At 53.9% G+C, this 21153-nt stretch overlaps 1 protein-coding gene across 4 annotated transcripts in view; it reads left to right on the forward strand.

The window, feature by feature from the left end:
• The first annotated feature begins 6392 nt into the window (after window positions 1-6392).
• The window catches only part of DOCK6 (dedicator of cytokinesis 6), a 63996-nt gene continuing 49235 nt past the window's right edge, over window positions 6393-21153 (forward strand). For 2 of the 4 annotated variants that reach the window (XM_030935992.1, XM_030935994.1), the window contains exons 1-7: window positions 6393-6520; window positions 13887-13974; window positions 14655-14830; window positions 15059-15127; window positions 15361-15490; window positions 16521-16733; window positions 19251-19336. In XM_030935992.1, coding sequence (XP_030791852.1) covers window positions 6477-6520; window positions 13887-13974; window positions 14655-14830; window positions 15059-15127; window positions 15361-15490; window positions 16521-16733; window positions 19251-19336 — 806 coding nt within the window. In that variant the 5' untranslated portion in view covers window positions 6393-6476. The remainder of the gene's footprint in view (window positions 6521-13886; window positions 13975-14654; window positions 14831-15058; window positions 15128-15360; window positions 15491-16520; window positions 16734-19250; window positions 19337-21153) is intronic. The other 2 variants (XM_030935995.1, XM_030935993.1) reach the window with 1 other exon arrangement.

Below are 21153 nucleotides of genomic sequence, written 5' to 3' on the forward strand. Positions count from 1 at the left end.
TAGCTGGGACTATAGGCACGCACCACCACACCTGGCTAATTTTGTATTTTTAGTAGAGAAGGGGTTTTAACATGTTGGCCAGGTTGGTTTTGAACTCCCGACCTCAAGTGATCCACCCACCTCAGCCTCCCAAAGTGCTGGGATTACAGGCGTGAGCCACCATGCCTGGCACACCAGTGTTGTATGATTTGAGGCTGGTGGCTGCTCCTCTCTCAGCCTCAGTTTCCTGCACCTGTAGGGTGGTGGTGAGCTGGGATGATGATTCCACCTCCCCGAGTGAATCGGTGCCTGCAGATGGTACATGCTTCATGCATGCCTATTGCATGGATGTGCCTTGTATGCTCTCGCTCCTCAATTCTCCACGTAGCAGCAGGGTCCTCTGCCTATGGGCAGGATGGGGCAAGTGTCCTGGGCTGGCTGGGCCCATAATTCCCACCACAGGCACCAGGGGCCAGTGGGCAGCCTCATTCAACCTCCCTCTTCACTGTCACTCCCAACATCTCTCAGTTTGCGAGGCCCAGGCAGACTCCCTCTCCACGAGGAACCTATCTCCCTGCTGTGGGACTGGTTGCTCCTGCCACACTGATGGTATCAACACTGGACACCAGGGGACAGAGAAGCACTGAGGTCCTCTGGCCAGTGAGGTTCTGTACTACTCTGTCTCACTCATTCTCTTATTGAGCACCTATAGTATGCACAGTCGTGTCCTGGGTGTTGGGAATACAGCAGTGGTGAATAAGGCAGAGAGGCCAGGCATGGTGGTGGCTCATGCCCGCAATCCCAGCACTTTGGGAGGCTGAGGTGGGAGAATCGCTTAAGTCCAGGAGTTGGAGGCTGCAGTAAGCTATGATCATGTCATGGCACTCCAGCCTGGGTGACAGAGCAAGACCCTGTCTCAAAAAACAAAACAAAACAAAAAAAACTGGGCAACACTGTGAGACCCCATCTCTACAAACAATTTAAAAACTAGCTGGGCATGGTGGCATTACCTGTGGTCCCAGCAACTCAGGAGGCTGAGGCAGAAGGATTGCCTGAGCCCAGGAGATCAAGGTTGCAGTGAGCTATGATTGCATCACTACACTCCAGCCTGGGCGACAGAGCAAGACCCTGTTGCAGAAAGAAGGAAAAAAGGCAAAGAAAAATCTCTGTCCTCATGGAGCTGACATTGGAACGGGAGGAGCAGACACCACAGAACCAGACAGTTATTCTGAGGGTGATCAGGACTGCGATGGGGAGACCCAGGGGCTGGAGGGGATGGGAGCCCAGAGGAACCCCTGACCAAGCTTCCACAGGGGAGGGAGATGGTCATGGAAGGCTTCCAAGAGACATCAGACCTGAAGAATGAATACAAGTTTGTTCAGGTGGCTGGGCGTGGTGGCTCACACCTGTAATCCCAGCACTTTGGGAGGCCGAGGTGGGCAGATTACCTGAGGTCAGGAGCTCGAGACCAGCCTGACCAACATGGAGAAACCCCATCTGTACTAAAGTACAAAATTAGCTGGGCATGACGGCCCATGCCTGTAATCCTAGCTACTTGGGAGGCTGAGGCAGGAGGATTGCTTGAACCTGGGAGGCGGAGGTTGCGGTAAGCCGAGATTGCACCATTATACTCCAGCCTGGGCAACAGGAGCAAAACTCCGTCTCAAAAAAAAAGTTTGTTCAGGTAAGGAGTGGGGGAAACCATCAGCCTGGGCAGAGGGGATGGCCTGTGCAAAGGTCTGGAGGCAGCTGCACCCAGCACAGAAAGATACAGAAACACATTATGATGCTACAGTGATTCCAGTAGCGAGGTCTGGGACAAGCTCTCAGCAGCAGATCAGCAAAACAGAAGAGGGCGCATCAGTAATTCCAGCACTGTGGAAGGCCAAGCTGGCAGCATCACTTGAGGCCAGGAGTTTGAGGCCAGGATTTTGAGACCAACCTGGGCAGCATAGCGAGACTCCTGTCTCTACAAAGAAAAATAAAAAAAAATCAGCTGGCCACGGTGGCACATGCCTATAGTCCCAGCTACTCTGGGAACTGAGGTAGGAGGGCTGCTTGAGCCTGGGAGGAGGAGGCTGCAGTGCGCTGTGTTGGAGCCACTGCCCTCCAGCCTGGATGACAGAAAGAGACCCTGTCTCAAAAAAAAAAAAAAAAAAAAAAAAAAGGGGGAAACCAAAAAGTTGATATTTATGGAGCTCCTACTAAATGTCAGGTGCTGGGAACCCCACAGAAACATGTAACCCAGCAACTGGGACATGACTGGGGCCTCCATGGCGGAGGTAGTGGGCAAAGGCAGGGATGTCCAAGCTATTTTTTTGTTTGTTTGTTTTGTTGTGAGATGGAGTCTTGCTCTGTCGCCCAGCCTGGAGTGCAGTGGCGCAATCTCGGCTCACTGCAAGCTCTGCCTCCCGGGTTCACGCCATTCTCCTGCCTCAGCCTCCCAAGTAGCTGGGACTACAGGCGCCCGCCACCACGCCCAGCTAACTTTTTGTATTTTTAGTAGAGATGGGGTTTCATCGTGTTAGCCAGGACGGTCTCGATCTCCTGACCTTGTGATCCGCCCACCTCAGCCTCCCAAAGTGCTGGGATTGCAGGCGTGAGCCACCGCGCCCGGCCTCAAGCTGAGATTTAAGGGATAAAGAAGGGTGCAGGCAGATAAGGAGTGAGTGGAACAGCAGTCCAGGTGGAAGGAGCAGCATTAGGCAGCAGCGTGGGTGAAGGAAATGGTTTTCGGCTCCTCTCTTACCGTAACATGCACATGGACTCACTGTCCATCCACCAGTGAGTCCATCTGCCCACAGCCCACCGACTTCTCACCTCCCCTGTATCCTCACCCCTCCAGGCCTATCATCCCCAACCTGGACCAGTACAGCCCCTCCTCCCAGGTCCACCAGCCCCACCCTCACATCCACAGCGTGTTCTCCGCACAGCAGAACAGAGGAGGCCAAAGTCCCCACCACCTCGCTCAGCCTCTGTTTGATCAGCTGTCAGGGGCACCCCAACCACACCCAGCTGAGTCAGGGCTGGCGGTGCCCTGGAGAGAAACAGCCTCACCAGTCAGGTCTGGCAGGCACTGGGGCGGGTACTGGGCTTGAGGCGTATGGGGTAGGGCCTTTGATCGGCGCGATCTCTGAAGCAGCGTTTCCACCAAGGCAGGACGTGGAGTCACTGAGCTCAAAGCCCCCTTAGGCTCCGACAGCGAATGGGCCCTGTCAAGGCCCTGAAGTTTGCTGCTCCAGGGCTCAACCTAGCTCCTGATGTCTGGGTCTCCAGCTGTGACCGATCATGAACTTCTCAGGGAGCAAACAAGGAAACTGGGGCTCAGAGAAGTTGAGCAATTTATCCTGGGCCACACAGCCAGGTCCGATGGAGACCCAGTGAGATTTTAGAGACAACCGTTTTGGGGTCAGGCTCCCTGGATCCAAATCTTGAATCTGATACTGATTCACTAGGCTATGATGTTAGGGCGAGTCCCCTCTCCGGGTGTTCCTCAGATCCCCTCTCTGGGTGTTCCTTATCTGTAAAAGGAGGCTAATGGCAGCACCCATATATGGGAAAGGGAACAGGACATGCAAAGGTCCTTGGGTGGAGCTGTGTCCTGCTGTTTAGAGGAGCATCCAGGAGGCAGGGGCGGCTGGAGTGGAGTGAATGAGGGAAAGAAAAGGAGGAGGCAAGCCAGGGAGGTGACAGGGCTGATCACGCTGGGCCTTGTGGGTTGTGGGAGGACTTTGGTTTTGTTTGTTGGTTGTTTTAGTTGTTGTTGTTGTTCTGAGACAGAGTCTCACTCTGTCGCCCAGGCTGGAGTGCAGTGGCACAATCTCAGCTCACTGCAACCTCCGCCTCCTGGGTTCAAACGATTCTCATGCCTCAGCCTCCCCAGTAGCTGGAGTTACAGGCTCCCACCACCCCGCCTGGCTATTTTTTGTATTTTTAGTAGAGATGGGGTTTCACCATGTTGGCCAGGCTGGTCTCGAACTCCTGACCTCAAGTGATCCACCTGCCTCGGCCTCCCAAAGTGCTGGGATTACAGTGAGGCACTGCCCCCACAAAGCCAAGTTGTGGGAGGACTTTGGCTTTTACCCTGAGTGAGGTGGGAGCCATGGAAAGTTCTGAACCGAGGAAGGACCTGATGTCATGCAGGTGTTCGCAGGCTCTTCCTGGCCACTGATGCAGGAACAAGCTGGCGGGAGGACGAGAAAAGAAGCTGGGAGACCGGATATAAAGGGGGCTGGATTGGAACTAGGCTAAGAAATGTGCAAATCTTTGCTTATCTGCATGTTTCCTGCCCAGCCTAGCTCCCAGCAGCCTGAGAGGCAAGGCGAGGACACTGGGTAGGGCACAGCGGGGAGTGATGGGCGGAGCTCCACCTGGCCAAAGGGGCTGGACCACTGCAGGCAGGCACGTGGGCTGTGTGCACATGTAACATGCCAGGCTGTGAGCAGCCCTACTGCAGCCTGACTAGTAGGATGCTATCCTGGGTCTGAGTGGCAGGCTTTGGGGGTTCCCCTACAATCCAGGCCTCCTTCCTGTGGGTTCAAGGTCTGACATGGATTCACTGGGCAGCAAGGCAAGAATCCATGTCTCGGGGGTGCATGGTGACTCAGGGTGGGCGCGGTGGCTCATGCCTGTAATCCCAACACTTTAGGAAGCTGAGGCAGGTGGATCACCTGAGGTGAGGAGTTCCAGACCAGCCTGACCAACATGACGAAACCCCATCTCTACTAAAAATACAAAAAATTAGCCGGGTATGATGGTGGGTGCCTGTAATCCCAGCTACTCAGGAGGCTGAGGCAGGAGAATCACTTGAACCTGGGAGGCAGAGGTTGCAGTGAGACGAGATTGTGCCATTGCACTCCAGCCTGGGCAACAAGAGCGAAACTCCATCTCAAATAAATAAATAAATAAATAATAGAGGATAAAATGCCAGCAACCCATAGATGGGAATGAGAACAGCACATGCAAAGGCCCTGAGGCAGAGTCACAGCCTTGTATGATTCAACCTCAAATTCTTCCTGGGGCATTTGCTGACCAGGGAAAGAAGGACTGTCCAGGAGGAAGGACCTGCCGGTGCAGCGGCATGCAGGTGAGAAAGGGGTGAGCCCCTCCAGAGGGGCGTGTGGGCTGGAGAATTCCCTAAAAATGCTGCAGCGGTGCTGGGAGACAGGCCAGTGGGGAGAGATTTGAGACCATAGATTAACCAAGACATCCCCACCTCTTCCTCTTGGTGGAGGCGCCCCGGCAAGTCTAGACTCCCAAACTGGCTCACTCAGGTCCCACCGCCTGGACCTGGGGCACATCTTCAGGCACCCCAGTGCCTGGCCAGGCTCCTCTGCCTCCCATGCTCTAGACTGGGAGCACAGACAATGCAGGCGCCGGAGATCCCTGTGAGTCACCCCGAGCAAGCACCTGAACACCTCTGTGCCTCAGTTTACTCATCTGCAAAATGGAGGAAAACAGTCATTTCTTCTGCATGTGTGAACTGCAGGGCCAGGCTCAATGACATCTTAGCAATTACACTTTTTGAGACCGGGTCTTGCTCTGTCACCCAGGCTGGATTGCAGTGGCACAATCACAGCTCACTGCAGCCTTGACCTCCCAGGCTCAAGCGATGCTCCTCCCTCGGCCTCCCGAGTAGCCGGGATTACAGACACACACCACCATGCCTGGATAATTTTTGTATTTTTTGTGGACACGGGGTCTCATTATGTTGCCCAGGCTGGTCTCCAACTCCTGGGCTCAAAAAATCCTCCTGCCTTGGCCTCCCAAAGTGTTGGGATTACAGGCGTTAGCCATCATGCACGGTCACGATTATACTTACAGGTATGATTATTAGATAAGTGAACATCGTTATTGTTTTCCCGCCAGGAGTCAGAGGGCAGAAAGAGCGCCCCTCCCAAACCCCGGAAATCTGGGGCCTACCCAGCCTGGGTCCCAGCTCCTCCCCTCCCTTCCTCCCTCTTTAGTCTCAGTTTCCCCAGCCCTGCTCCTGGGGTGGGAAGATTCCCCTCACTAAACCCCGGGAGCCTGGGGTCCACCTAGCCTGGGTCTCAGCTCCTCCCTTCCCTCCCTCCCGCCTCAGGCTCAGTTTCTCCAACCCAGCACCCAGGGTGGAAAGAGCGCCCCCGCCAGCTCGGGAGTCTGGGGCACCCCCAGTCTGGCTCCCAGCGCCTCCTTTCCCTAACTTCCCTCCTCAGCCTCAGTTTCCCCAGCCCTTCTCCTAGGGTAGGAAGAGCGTCCCCCGAGCCCGGGAGTCTGGGCCCACCCATCCTGGATCCCGGGGCCTCCTCTCCGTCCCCAGCCTCAGTTTCTCCAACCCCCAGGACTCCAGGCGACCCCTCCGGCCGGCAGGGGCAGCACGGAGCGGCCCAGGCCACCCGGAAGGGCCCCGCCCCCGTGCCGGCCCCGCCCCGCCCTGGCTGCCCAGAACCGGCAGGCGGCAGCGGCGGCGGCGGGGCCGGGACGCGGGGCGGCGGCGGCGGCGGGACGCGGGGACCATGGCTGCCGCCGAGCGCCGCGCCTTCGCGCACAAGATCAACAGGTAGCGTGGCCGCGGGGCCCCCTCCCACCTCCCCCACGTGGCCCGGCCCCGCCCCGGGGCGGTGTGACCCTCCCCGCCCGGGCGCCCCCAATTCAACCCCTTTCCGCCTCGGCCCGCGTCCCGCCCGCTTCCTCCGGCAGGGGCTGGGAGCGGGAGTAGGCGGGGAGGCCCGCGGGGGTCCCGGCGGGGGTCCCAGATGGGAGTTGCGTCGGGGCTGGGAGCGCGATGGCGGCTGCAGTTCTGCCTCCGTGACGCGCGGGGGTGTGTCCGGAGGGCTTCGCGGAGGAGGTGGCGCGGGGATGCGGGTGCTGGGCGCCCCCTGAACTCCCTGCGCGCCCCGTCCGCCTCTCTTGGCCCCTCACTGTCCCCGCGCCCTCGGAGATCGGGGTGGGGCGGACTTTCTGTTCCCTCCTCAGTGCCTGGTTTGGGGCAGGGAGGCTCCAGGCTCAGAGATTTGGGGACAGAGATGGGCTCCTTGGTGGCGTTTGAAACCCCTCGAGGAGTTTCCCGTGCCCTTCCCCCTCCAGGGTCCGGTGCCCAGCTGTCGGGGGGGAAAGGGGACAGCTGTGGGCGCTCCCCCACCTTCTGCTTCAGGCTCTCCCAGCACGGGCTGGACCGCACTGGGGATGGATGGGTGATTGAATGGAGGGAGTGGGGGCTGGGGACAGAACCAGCTGGTGGGCAGACGGGGGAGGGGACAGGCCCCAGGCGCTGAGGGATCCATTTCCGTGGCCACTGGGGATTGTGAGAGTCCCAGCCTGGGAGGGGGATATCAGACTCTCTGGGGCTGAAAAGCCTCGCCCCCAGTTGGCGGGGGCGGGTCTTTGCGACAAGGGTGCGTTCAGAAACTAAGGTATCCTCTCCGCTGGGGACCTGTCCTGTCTGCCCCCAGGTGAAAGAGCTGCCCTGTGGGTTGGGCCCTGGTCTTCTGGATATAAAAGATCCCCCTCTTGGGATATAGTAGCAGAGAGAGACCAGAAGCCTGATCAAGTTAGATTACCTGTCAGTGACAAGTGCTGTGGGGACAAGAAGACAGGGAAGGGGGATGGGTGGGTGGGGGCTGCTTGAGATGCAGGAGGTGGGTCAGGAAGGCCTGGATGAGCAGGTGCCTTTGAGTAAAAACCAAGGAAATGAGGGAGGGATCCACACCTGTTTGTGGGGGAAGAGTGGGAAGGGTTTGTGCAAAGGCCCAAAGGAACAGAGAGCTGGAGGGGGACAGTAGTAGTAGAATGTACAGGGTCTTGTGGGCTGTGCAAGGGACTTTGACTTTTGACCCCAAGTGAGGTGGGAGCCATGGGGAGTTCTCAGCAGAGGAGGGAAGAGACCTGGTGGCTGAGGCATAATGGCTAGGCAATTTTTATGTTCTATCATTATCTTTGTCTGTAAATTGGCATTCTGTCTTAGACCTTTGGCGTCTTTGAGGATGCAAATATTATGGCTGTCTGTTTCTTTTTCTTTTCCTTTTCTTTTTCTTTTTCTTTTTCTTTTCTTTTTTTTTTTTTTGAGACAGAGTCTTGCTCTGTCACCCAGGCTGGAGTGCAGTGGCACAGTCTCAGCTCACTGCAAACTCTGCCTCCCGGGTTCAAGTGATTCTTGTGTCTCAGCTTCGTAAGTAGCTAGGATTACAGGCGCCTGCCACTACACCCAGCTAATTTTTGAATTTTTAGTAGAGAGGTTGTTTCACCATGTTGGCCAGGCTGGTCACAAACTCCTGACCTCAGGTGATCTGCCCACCTCCCAAAGTGCTGGGATTACAGGTGTGAGCCACTGCGCCCAGGCTTTTTTTTTTTTTTTTTTTTAATACAGGCTGTCATCCAGGCTGGAGTGCAGTGATGATACCTTGGTTCACTGCAACCTCAACCTCCCAGGCTCAAGTGATCCTCCTGCCTCAGCCTCCCAAGCAACTGGGACTACAGGTGTATGCCGCAACACTCGGCTTTTTAACCTTTTGTAGAAATGGGATCTCACTATCTTGCCCAGGCTGGCCTCAAACTCCTGGGCTCAAGTGATGCTCCTGCCTCAGCCTCCCAAATGCTGGGATTACAGGCATGAGCCATTGCGCCCAGCCTGCTGTCTGTTTCTTTGCATTTTGGTCTGTATGTCCAAAATTTGGTCTGTATGTCCAAAATAGCTGGGCGTGGTGGTGGGTGCCTGTAATCCCAGCTACTCGGGAGGCTGAGGCAGGAGAATCGCTTGAATCTGGGATGTGGAGGTTGCAGTGAGCTGAGATCGCGCTACTGCACTCCAGCTTGGACAACAGAGACTCCATCTCAAGAAAAGAAAAAAAATAAATAAAAAGAGAGGGAGAGAGAAAGAAAAGTGGAAATTTCAAAGAATAATTAGAAAGGAAAGGGCAGGGAAATGGCCACTTGGTCAATTTCCTATGGGGACCATCTCCACCTTCCTGGCTCCCTCCCCCATGCCAGCAGCCCTACCTGATCTGGACTGTTTTAGGTTGTCATATAAACTAAATCATGGGATGTTGCATCCACATGCCCAACTTTGTTCACTCAGCATCATGTCAGGAAGGCTCAACTGGGCCATTGCCTGCAATACTTTTTCACTGCTGAGTAGTATTCCCCTGCCTCAGGCATTTATTTCCCCATCTTTGGTCAGTGAACATGTGAGTTTCACTTTGGAGCTGTCATGATCAGAGGTGTCAACATTCTTGGCCATGTGTTTCCTTCTGAGTATCTACACCTTGGAGTGGAATTGCTGGATTGGCATATTTTCAACCTTGCTTAATAATCACAGATGATTTTTTCTGTGTGTATGTGTGTGTGTGTGTGTGTGTATACATTTGTGTTTATTAGAAATGGGGTCTCGCTATGTTGCCCAAGCTGGTCTTGAACTCCTGGCCTCATGTGATCCTCCCATCTCAGCCTCCCAAAATGCTGGGAATGTAGACATGAACCACCACACCTGGCTTATAGATGGATTTTTTTTTTTTTTTTTTTTAGACAGAATCTCATTCTGTTGCCTAGGCTAGAGTACAGTGGAGCAATCTTGGCTCACTGCAACCTCTACCTCCTGGGTTCAAGTGATTCTTTTGCCTCAGCCTCTCGAGTAGCTAGGATTACCAGCATGTGCCACCATGCCTCGCTAATTTTTGTATTTTTAGTAGAGACGGGATTTCACCATGTTGGCCAGGCTGGTCTCGAACTCCTTACCTCAGATGATCTGCCCGCCTCGGCCTCCCAAAGTGCTGGGATTACAGGCATAAGCCACGGTGCCCACCTTTTTTTTTTGGTAAGAGACAGTGTCTCTGTAGCCCAGGCTGGAATGCACTGGTGCAATCTCTGCAGCCTCAAACTCCTGAGCTCAAGCGATCCTCCCGCCTTGGCCTCCCAAAGCACTAGGATTACAAGTGCGAGCCACCATGCCTGACTCTCATGGTTGTCATCTATATCTCACCTTGGTGTAAAAACAGGGTCAGAGGCCGGGCACAGTGGTTCACACCTGTAATCCCAGCACTTTGGGAGACTGAGGCAGGAAGATCATGGGAAGTCAGGAGTTTGAGACCAGCCTAGGCAACATAGTGAGACCCCATTTCTACAAAAAAAAAAAAAAAAAAAAAATTTAATTAGCCAAGCATGGTGGTATGCACCGGTTGTCCCAGCTATTCAGGAGGCTGAGGCTGGAGGATTGCTTGAACACAGGAGGTTGAGGCTGCAGTGAGCCGTGATTGCACCACTGCACTCCAGCCTGGGCGACAGTAAGACCTGTCTCAAAAACACACACACACAAAAAAAACAAAAACAGGCTGGACACAGTGGCTCACGCCTATAATTCCAGGACTTTGGGAGGCTGAGGCGGGTGGATCACCAGAGGTCAGGAGTTCGAGACCAGCCTGGCCAAGATGGTGAAACCCCATCTCTACTAAAAATACAAAAAATTAGCCAGACATGGTGGCAAGCGCCCCTAATCCCAGCTACTCAGGAGGCTGAGGCAGGAGAATCGCTTGAACCCAGGAGGTGGAGCCGAGATCACGCCACTGCACTTCAGCCTGGACAATAAGAGCAAAACTCTGTCTCAGATAAATAAATAAATTTAAAAAAATAAAAACAAAAACAAGACAGGGTTGGAAATCCCAGCTGCCTAGGATTGTCTTTGAAGACTACCTGGCGGCAGCAAGCCCTAATTGACCACTTACTTTGTGCAAAGCCTTACACTCAGAACAGCTCGAGAAGGTGGGCAGTGGCCGGAGCCCTGAGGCTGAGAGATTGATGGTCACTCATCCATGCTCAACGGCTTCGTGCAGAGTCCTGTGATGCAGTCAGCTGGCTCTGTGGCCGTGGTGGTGCAGGCCCAGCGTTTTCCCACTGCGGGGGCCTCTCTCCAAGGCCAAGGGGAAAATGAAGCTGGAGGCCCAGCCGTCCTTCCTCCCCTCTCCCTCCTCTGGAGCAGCAGCTGCAGAACAGCTGGGACCAGGGTACAGCTCTGTCCCCTGTCTCAGCATCTTTTGTAAATTATCCCCCAGCCCCTGTATGCCCAGGGTTCTGGAGGCAGCAGCCCGACTTCGGGAATTTCAAGACAAAAGCCCTAATTTTTCACATCCTTTGAATGCCCCACAAGTGCCTTTCTCAAGCCCCCAGTCAGTAGAAGCAAGAATCCAAGACTGTTAAGAATAAAAATGGATTGAATATGGGGATGGAGGAGGGCAACCGGGGTCTCAAACTAGAGACCTCCACGTTGTATGAAGGTCATGAGCAAGTTTTGGTTTTGACCCATATGATTTTTTTTTTCCTTTTTTGGGGCAGAGCCTCACTCCGTTGCCCAGGCTGGAATGTAGTGGTGCAATCTTGGCTCACTGCAACCTCCACCTCCTGGATTCGAGTGATTCTTATGCCTCAGCCACCCAAGTAGCTGGGATTACAGGTGCGTGCCACCACATCCAGCTAACTTTTGTATTTTTAGTAGAGATGGGGTTTCACCATGTTGGCCAGGCTGATCTCAAATGACTAACCTCAAGTGATCCACCCACCTCGGCCTCCCAAAGAGCTGGGATTACAGGCGTGAGCCACCACACCCGGTTAAATTTTTTGTTTTGTTTTGAGACAGGGTCTTGCTCTGTCATTCAGGCTGGAGTCCAGTGGCACAACAATCATAGCTCACTGCAGCCTCTACCTCCCAGGCTCAAGTGATCCTCCTGCCTCAGCCTCCTGAGTAGCTAATTTTTAAATTTTTTGTAGAAATGGGGTCTCCCTACAACTTTGTCCCCACCTGGGGAGGATTGTTGATAACCCAGCTCTTTGGTGAGCGCTAGGTCTGTGAGTGGCTGAGAGATACGTGTATTTACTTTTTTTTTTTTTTTTTTTTGAGATGGAGTCTCACTCTGTCACCCAGGCTGGAGTACAGTGGCGCGATCTCGGCTCACTGCAAGCTCCGCCTCCCAGGTTCACGCCATTCTCCTGCCTCAGCCTCCCGAGTAGCTGGGACTACAGGCGCCCGCCACCTCGCCCGGTTAGTTTTTTGTATTTTTTAGTAGAGACGGGGTTTCACTGTGTTAGCCAGGATGGTCTCGATCTCCCGACCTCGTGATCCGCCCGTCTTGGCCTCCCAAAGTGCTGGGATTACAGGCTTGAGCCACCGCGCCCAGCCACGTGTATTTACTTTTTGTTGTTCAGGGTTCAGTTTACTCAGTGGCATGCCCAGGCTGGTCTTGAACTCCTGGCCTCAAGTGATCCTCCTGCTTCAGCCTCCCAGAGAATTTGGGATTAGCGGTGTGAGCCACTGTGCCTGGCTGAGCACAACTTTTTATTATAAAAATTTACTGGCCAGGTGCGGCGACTCATGCCTGTAATCCCAGCACTTTGGGAGGCCGAGATGGGCATATCATGAGGTCAGGAGATCGAGACCATCCTGGCTAACATGATGGAACCCCATCTCTACTAAAAATACAAAACATTAGCCGGGCCTGGTGGTGGGTGCCTGTAATCCCAGCTACTCAGGAGGCTGAGGCAGGAGAATGGCGTGAACCCGGAAGGCGGAGCTTGCAGTGAGCCAAGATTGTGCCACTGCACTCCAGCCTGGGCGACAGAGCGAGACTCCGTCTCAAAAAAAAAAAAAAAAAAAAAAAAAAATGGAGTGAGTGCCTAGTATGTGCAAGGCCCTCTTTGGGGGACACACAGCCCTAGCTCCTGCCTTCACAGAGACCCCAGGGAACGGGAGTCTCCACACTCAAAGCATGAAGCTCAGTCTCAGGTCCTTTGCACCTGCTATGCCCCCGCCAGGCACCCTCTACCCCCGGGTAACTGCATGGCTCTCTCTCGTCCCCTCCTGAGCTCAGCCAGAGGAATTGAAGGCCTGAGCCATCCCTGTGCCCATTGGTTCTGCTCCACATTCCTGCAGAGTCCCCTCTACTGCCAGTCTTGCCCCTTTACCCCCATCCTCCTTGATTTTTTTTTTTATTTTTGAGACAAAGTCTTGCTCTGTCGCCCAGGTTGGGGTACAGTGGCGCAATCTCGGCTCACTGCAACCTGCGCCTCCCGGGTTCAAGCGATTATCCTGCCTCAGCCTCCCGAGTATTAGCTGGGACTATAGGCGTCCAGCTAATTTTTGTATTTTTAGTAGAGAGGGGGTTTCCCCCTGTTGGCCAGGCCCGTCTTGAACTTCTGACCTCAGGCGATCCGCCTGCCTCAGCCTCTCAAAGTGCTGGGATTACAGGTGTGAACCACCCCACCCGGCCGTCCTCCCTGATTTTGAAGGCCTGCTCAGATCCAGGTGGCCCAGGAAGGCCCCAGGGCCCACCTTGGTGGCACGGGGTTACTTAAAAGGCCTCCCAGTTCTGGGCCCCCCAGGCCAGGTTGACCTCTGACACAATGGCCTCATCTCAGGATCTCTGTGACTTCAGGCCAGGCCCCAGGCTCCGCTCTCCCCAGCAGCCCTGTGAAGTCAGGGCATCAGCTGCAGATGGGTAAACTGAGGCTCAGAGATGGAAATGACTTATTCAGGCCCCAAAGCAAGGATGGGAAGGGATGTATGTTCTGGATGGGGTCCCGGGGCAGAGCTGGGTGTATTGGGGAACAGCAGGGTGGACAGAGGTCCCCCAGATGAGGGAGCAGAGGCCAGGGACCTGTGGGCCTCCCTCCAGACCTGGAAGGCCACAGCTGGGAGGGGAAGGAGAGTCCGTGATGGCTTTAAACCCCACTGATGGCAGCATTCCCCTCTCCTGATCTGTGCTTGATGGGGACGAGGTTGGGGGAACTGGGGAGCTGGGGGCTCTGAAAGCCTCAGCACTCCTGGTTCTCTTGGCCCTTGGCCTATTTATTCCATTCCACAATTTGAATTTTCCTCATAGCAGGAATCTGTCGGCCCCACTGCCTGAGTTTTCCTGTCCCCAATGGCCCCCTCCCTGTCTTTCCAGGACGGTGGCTGCAGAGGTGCGGAAGCAGGTGTCCCGCGAACGCAGTGGCTCCCCCAGCTCCAGCAGGCGCTGCAGCAGCTCCCTGGGGGTAAGTATTTGGGGGATCCACCCCCAGCCCCCTGCCTTCTCTCAGACAGAGGTAGCGGCTTCCTTGGCCTAGGTTCCATCCCACCCCCTCCCTCCTGTGGCCTGTCCTGTGGGGAAACCGAGAGACACCCAGCAGTGTCAGGGGAGGGAGTCCCTGTCCTGGTCCTAGTGCTGTCGCCAATTCCTGTGGCCACTCTCCCTGCAGCTGCTTGTCACCCTGTGGGTTGTCAGGGGGAGTGGCTCCCCGCTGATGTCCCCCACCTCCAGCCACCTGGACCACCCAGATGGGGATGGAGGAGGGAAGTTGGGGAGGGGAGTGGCTTTCGCCTGAGAGGGGTGGGGCCATGTTGCCCAGAGGGTTGGGAGGGGATTTAGGAATTGTGTCTTGCCTGGCCTCTGTCAACATTTCTTTCCTTCCACTGTTAGTTTCTGCCCTTCCAGGGATGGGGTGTGATTTCCTTCCTGGAGCCCCTGGAGGGAGGGGCAGGGCAGGGAATGCTGAGGTGGGGGTGGAGAGTCTGAGGTCACCATCCTCCGTGGCTCCTCCGTAGCTCCAACACCCTCCATGGCTCCCACGGCCCTCCTATTTGAGTTTGAAGCCAGCATGCACCCACCCCTGCCTCATGCCTCCACTCTCAGCCTCCAGGGCAGTGCGATCACAGCCACTTTGCTCCAATCCAGGTCCCGCTGACGGAAGTTGTCGAGCCCCTAGACTTTGAGGATGTACTTCTGAGCCGGCCACCAGACGCTGAGCCGGGGCCCCTCAGGGACCTGGTGGAATTCCCAGCTGATGACTTGGAGCTGCTGCTGCAGCCCCGGGAATGCCGGACCACAGAGCCCGGGATCCCTAAGGATGAGTGGGTAGCCCCACACCCTCTCTGCCTGTGATTCCACTCTGTCTCTGCCGTCCACATCAACCGCCCGAGTTCAGCACCTGGCTGGGCCGTGACCTTGCAAGCCATGCTTTTTCTCTGAGCCTCCGTCTCCCCTTGTCTGGAATAGGCAGGACAGTGCTAACCTTACAGGCTAGCAGAAGGATCTGCAGAGACCCTGCCTCTGTTTACCCTGATCTTCTTTTGCTGCAGAAAACTGGATGCTCAGGTGAGGGCCGCGGTGGAGATGTATATCGAGGACTGGGTCATCGTCCACAGAAGGTGAGTCTGACTTGGGGGCAGCTCAGGGGGTTTGGAACCCAAAAGGGCTGAGCTGATGTCTGCAGCCGGTCCTACTGCATATCTGCCCATTGTCCCTGCAAGAGCAGGCAAACTTGTCAGGTGGAGCACGAGGAGGGTGGCTTTGTAGGTGCCGAGTAGGTGTGTCGGAACACACTGGGGAGCCCCTGGGGGGCCTCAGCCCTCCCTACCTGCCCAGCCCTGTTTCCTGCTAGGTATCAGTACCTGAGTGCAGCATACAGCCCCATCACCACGGAGACACAGCGAGAGCGACAGAAGGGCCTCCCCCGCCAGGTCTTTGAGCAGGATGCTTCTGGAGACGAGAGGTCCGGCCCTGAGGACTCGGTGAGGAATTCCCTGGCTGGGGTCACTGAAGGGGTATGTGTGGAGGCTCCAGTCTCAGGTTTTGGTCACATGTGACAGGAAATGACCCAAACAGTCTTGAGCTCAAAAGGAATTGCATCAGTCCCCATGAGTAAAAAGTTAGGGGTCATAATTATAAACATTTATTGAGTGCTTAGGGTATACTAAAGGCTTTATATGTGTCCTCTCCTTTCATCCTAGGAGTCAGGGCAGCCATTACACCCAGGTAAGGAAACTGAGGCACAGCAAGGTTCTTAGAGGCCTTGAGCCTATATTTTGTCAGTCAACATTTACTGGGCACTTACTGTATACCAACCGTAATTATTCCAAAGATTATTATTGTTTTCATTATTATTATTATTTTAATTAAGTAAGTATTTTGAGATGGAGTCTCACTCTGTCACACAGGCTGGAGTACAGTAGCACGATCTCAGCTTATTGCAACCTCCACCTCCCAGGTTCAAGCGGTCCTCCCACCTCAGCCTCCCGGGTTGCTGGGATTACAGGCATGGGCCACCATGCCAGCTAATTTTGTTATTATGTTTAGATGTACATAGGGAAACAGGCCCTTAGAGTTGGGGGTCAGAGACCCAGTGTCACAGAGCTGAGCTGAGATTTGATCCAGTGCAGGAAGGTCAGGAAGAACTCTCTGCTTCCCTGGCAACAGTGAACAAAGTCCCAGGGAAGGCTCTCATTGGCCCAGCCCAGGTCCTTGGAGCCAGTCCCTAGGGTGTGTGGATGTGTTCTGACTGGCCAGATAAGAATCACCTGAAGCCCCAAATGTGGGATAAGGAGTAGCCTCCCCCACCAATGGTAAAAATTGGGAGGCTCTCCAGACAGAATTTTCTGGAAAGAGGGTAGGCAAAACCCCCAGATGATCCTTAGAGTGATGACCCTCAGCCCCTGACCCTCAATTTCCCCATCTCTAGAATGAGTTTGAGGACACTCTCACCAGAGTGTGGTGAGGGTGTATACAGCTGGCACTCAGTGCTTGTGCATTGTCCACTGGCAGAATGACTCCCAGCGTGGCTCAGGCTCCCCGGAAGACACCCCTCGAAGCAGTGGTGCCTCTAGCATCTTTGACCTGAGGAACCTGGCAGCTGACTCACTGCTGCCCTCGCTGCTAGAGCGGGTGGCCCCAGAAGATGTGGACCGGCGCAATGAAAGCCTCCGACGGCAGCACCGGCCCCCGGCCCTGCTTACCCTCTACCCGGCGCCTGACGAGGTGGGTGCCCCTTCCCAGATATCAGCCAACCAGCATTTACTGGGTGCCTATTGTATACTTCATGTTTATTCAATAGCTTTTATAGATGGACACCTACTATATACCTTGATAGTTAGCTAACCAGCATTTAGTGGACACCTACTGTATATCCTATGTTTATTAAATAGCTTCTATATGTGAACACCTACTATATACCCCTATATTTATCCAACCAGCATGTATTGGGTGCCTACTGTATACCCTATGCTTATTCAGTAGCTTCTAGGCCAGGCATGGTGGCTCAGGCCTGTAATCCCAGCACTTTGGGAGGCCAAGGTGGGTAGATCACTTGAGGCCAGGAGTTCAAGACCAGTCAACATGGCGAAACCCCGTCTCTACTAAAAATACAAAAGTTAGCCAGGCATGGTGGCAGGTGCCTGTAATCCCAGCTACTCAGGAGGCTGAGGCATGAGAATCGCCAGAACCCGGGAGGCAAAGACTGCAGTGAGCCGAGATCACCGTCACTGCACTCCAGCCTGGACAACAGAGCAAAACTCTGTCTCAAAAAAAATAAAAACAAAAACAAAAAAAGTAGCTTCTGGCTGGGCGTGGTGGCTCACACCTGTAATGCCAGCACTTTGGGAGGCTGAGGCGGGTGGATCACCTGAGGTCAGGAGTTCAAGACCAGCCTGACCAACATGGTGAAACCTCATCTCTACTAAAAATACAAAAATTAACCGGGCATGGTAGTGGGCGCCTGTAATCCCAGCTACTCTGGAGGCTGAGACAGGAGAATCACTTGAACCTGGGAGGCAGAGGTTGCAGTGAGCCAAGATCTTACCACTGCATTCCAGCCTGGGCAACAGAGCGAGACTCAAAAAAAAAAAAAAGATAGCTTCTGTATATGGACACCTACTATATACCTTTATAGTTAGCTAACCAGCATTTAGTGGGCACCTACTGTATCTCCTATGTTTATTCAATAGCTTTTATATGTAGACACCTACTATATACTCCTATATTTATCCAGCCATCAACACCATAGGAAAGGTAAAAAAATATATAAAATAAATTTTTTTTTTTTTTTTTGAGATGAGTCTCACTCTGTCGCCAGGCTGGAGTGCAATGGCACGATCTCAGCTCACTGCAACCTCCACCTCCTGGATTCAAGCGATTCTTCTGCTTCAGCCTCCTGAGTAGCTGGGACTACAGGCATGTGCCACCATGCCCGGCTAATTTTTGTATTTTTGGTAGAGATGGGGTTTCAACATGTTGGCCAGGCTGGTCTCAAACTCCTGACCTTGTGATCCACCCGCCTCAGCCTCCCAGAGTACTGGGATTACAGGCGTGAGCCACTGCACCTGGCCAGAAAATAAATTTTTAAAAATTATTTATCCAGCAAGCATGTATTGGGTACCAACTGTATATCCCTATATTTATTCAATACATGAATGCCTACTGTATAGTTCTCTATTTAATCAACCAATATTTATTGAACACCTACCACATATGCCTATTTTTATCCAACCAACATTTATTTGGTACCTAGTATATACTCCTGTTTGTATTTAGCCATTTATTGAGTGCTTACTATATACACCCATATTTATTCAATCAGTACTTATTGGGTGCCTTATTGGGTATATATCCCTATTTCTCCAATCAGCATTTATTGGATGCTTTCTGTGTATGCTTATGTTCATCCAACCAACTTTTAGTAGGTACCTATTGTATACCTCTATAATAATTTGACTAACATGTTTGGGTACCCACTGTATTGTTGGCATTGGGGATATAGCCATGAATAGAGAGACCCAGTCCCTGCCTTCAGAGTTCACTGGTGGAGGAGAGACCTCTCTACTAGGAACTTATAACCCAGACAGAGCAGTGCCATGATGAGGTGCTGGTAATTGTCCCTCACACGGTCCTCAGTGTCCCAGCCACCATGGCTCCTTACACCAGGACATTGTGGGCACCTGAAGAGGTGCCTGCCCAGGCCTCAGGGATCAGGGAGGACTTCCTGGAGGAAGGGTTGGTAAGCTGCAATCCCAGCTACTCCAGAGGCTGAGGCAGGAGAATCACATGAACCTGGAAGGCAGAGGTTGCAGTGAGCCAAGATCACACCACTGCACTCCAGCATGGGCAACAGAGTGAGGCTCCATCTCAAAAAAAAAAAAACCTTCTATACATGGACACCTACTATATACCTCTATATAGCAGAAGTATATATGAACAGTGAGCAGACATTAGCCAGACAAGGAGGAGTGGGAGAAGACGGGCATTCCAGGCAGGGGAACGGCATGTGTAAAGGCTCAGAGGCAGGGACGGAAAGACGGTTAGTCAGGCTCGGGTAGAGCTGGTCTGAAGCTGGGCATTCCAGACCCTTCCTGGAGGATGTCCTAGCTGCTCCCCCGCAGCTCCTGCCCCCGACCCTTCCTGGAGGATGTCCTAGCTGCTCCCCCGCAGCTCCTGCCCCCGACCCTTCCTGAAGGATGTCCTAGCTGCTCCCCCGCAGCTCCTGCCCCCGACTCTTGGCAGGACGAAGCCGTGGAACGCTGTAGCCGCCCAGAGCCACCCCGCGAGCACTTTGGACAGAGGATCTTGGTCAAGTGTCTGTCACTTAAGTGAGTGTACCGATGTGTCCCTCTTCTTAAATGCGTGAAATGACTGCATGGGTTCCGGTGGGGTACACACTACATGAGCAGTGCCATTACCGTGTGCGGCCCTGTCACCTATGTGGCCACCTATGGGCTTTTATGGGGGAAGTAAGACTTCCTTTTTCGTTATCCCAAGTCGCCAATTCTTAAGTGCCAGTTGTATGCCAGGATCAGTTCTCAGCCTTTCATGTATATGAACCCATCTAATCTTCACCACAACCTCATGAAGTGGGCAAAGGTGGGGAAACTGAGGCACAGAGTGGTAACATCATGGTGCCAAAACCATACAACTTGTGAGGCTGGAGTCTGGCGCTTGCCAGCCCTGCTGCGGGGATCCAGGGTTTGGCTGGGAGGCTTTGGGGCGGGTGCTAGTGACCCTGGGCCTGGCTCTCAGCCCCCTCCACACCAGCCCCCAGGGAGCAGCAGAAGTGCGTGGGAACAGAGTTGAACAGGATGTGGACTTGGACCTGAGCCTGGCCCTGCCTCTCCCCACCCCGAGTTCCTGCCTGGATCAGGGCAGGAAAGGGAGGCTCCATTCTGGCCTGAGGCCTGGTTGGGCCTCCTGCCCTGAACACAAGGATTGGGAACTGGCTCTGTGAGCTCATCCAGTCATTCAACAAACACTTATTGGCCGGGCGCAGTGGCTCCCACCTGTAATCCTAATACTTTGGGAAGCGAGGCGGGCGGATCACCTGAGCCCAGGAGTTTGAGACTAGCCTGGCCAACATGGCAAAACACCATCTCTACTAAAAAAAAAAAAAAAACAGATGTGGTGGCAGGCACCTGTAATCCCTGCTACTCAGGAGGCTGAGGCAGGAGAATCACTTGAGCCGGAGGGTGGACGCTGCAGTGAGCTGAGATTATGCCATTGCGCTCCAGCCTGAAAAAACAAACAAAAAAACCATTTATGAAGTCCCTACTGTATACAGGACACATAACCATGTAATGACCACACAGAGCCGGGATAAGTGACACTGAAAATGCCTAGAGTCCTGGAGGAGGCTCCTGACCCAGCTTGAGGGGTAGGAGCGTGTATCTGGGACAGCTTCCCTTGCAGAGGGACGTGTACATGGAGACTCAGTGAGGAAGAGGAGCTGGCTGAATAGAGAGGATGGAAGGGATGTAACAGGGAGTGCTCAGTGTTTCAGTTTGGACTTGCATGGTGAGCGGAGGCCAGCAAGGTGGAGTAAGACAGGGAAGGACTTATGGTGGTCATTCAGGTGAGCGAGATGGGAACTCCGTGCAGCGTGACAGTGGTGGCAGATGACACCCTAGAAAGGAGAGACGGGGAAGCCCAGAAGTTGAGAATTTCAAGATGTGGGGATTGTTGAGCCCCAAAATGCCCCCATGCCAACTGAAAAAGGGCTGTGGTTGCAGGGAGGAGGAACTCTGTGTGAGTTACTTACTGAGGGTGTAGGAAGGGGGAAAAAAATTTTCAGTGACGGCCGGGCACGGTGGCTCACGCCTGTAATCCCAGCACTTTGGGAGTCCAAGATGGGCGGATCACGAGGTCAGGAGATCGAGACAAGCCTGGCCAGCACAATGAAACCCCGTCTCTACTAAAAACACAAAAAATTGGCTGGGCGCAGTGGCTCACACCTATAATCCCAGCACTTTGGGAGGCCGAGGTGGACGGATCATGAGGTCAGGAGATCGAGACCACAGTGAAACCCCGTCTCTACTAAAAACACAACAAATTAGCCGGGCGCAGTGGTGGGCACCTGTAGTCCCAGCTACTCGGGAGGCTGAGGCAGGAGAATGGCGTGAACCCAGGAGGCAGAGCT

The sequence above is a fragment of the Rhinopithecus roxellana genome, chromosome 8, assembly GCF_007565055.1.
Source record: "Rhinopithecus roxellana isolate Shanxi Qingling chromosome 8, ASM756505v1, whole genome shotgun sequence".
NCBI lineage: Eukaryota > Metazoa > Chordata > Mammalia > Primates > Cercopithecidae > Rhinopithecus > Rhinopithecus roxellana.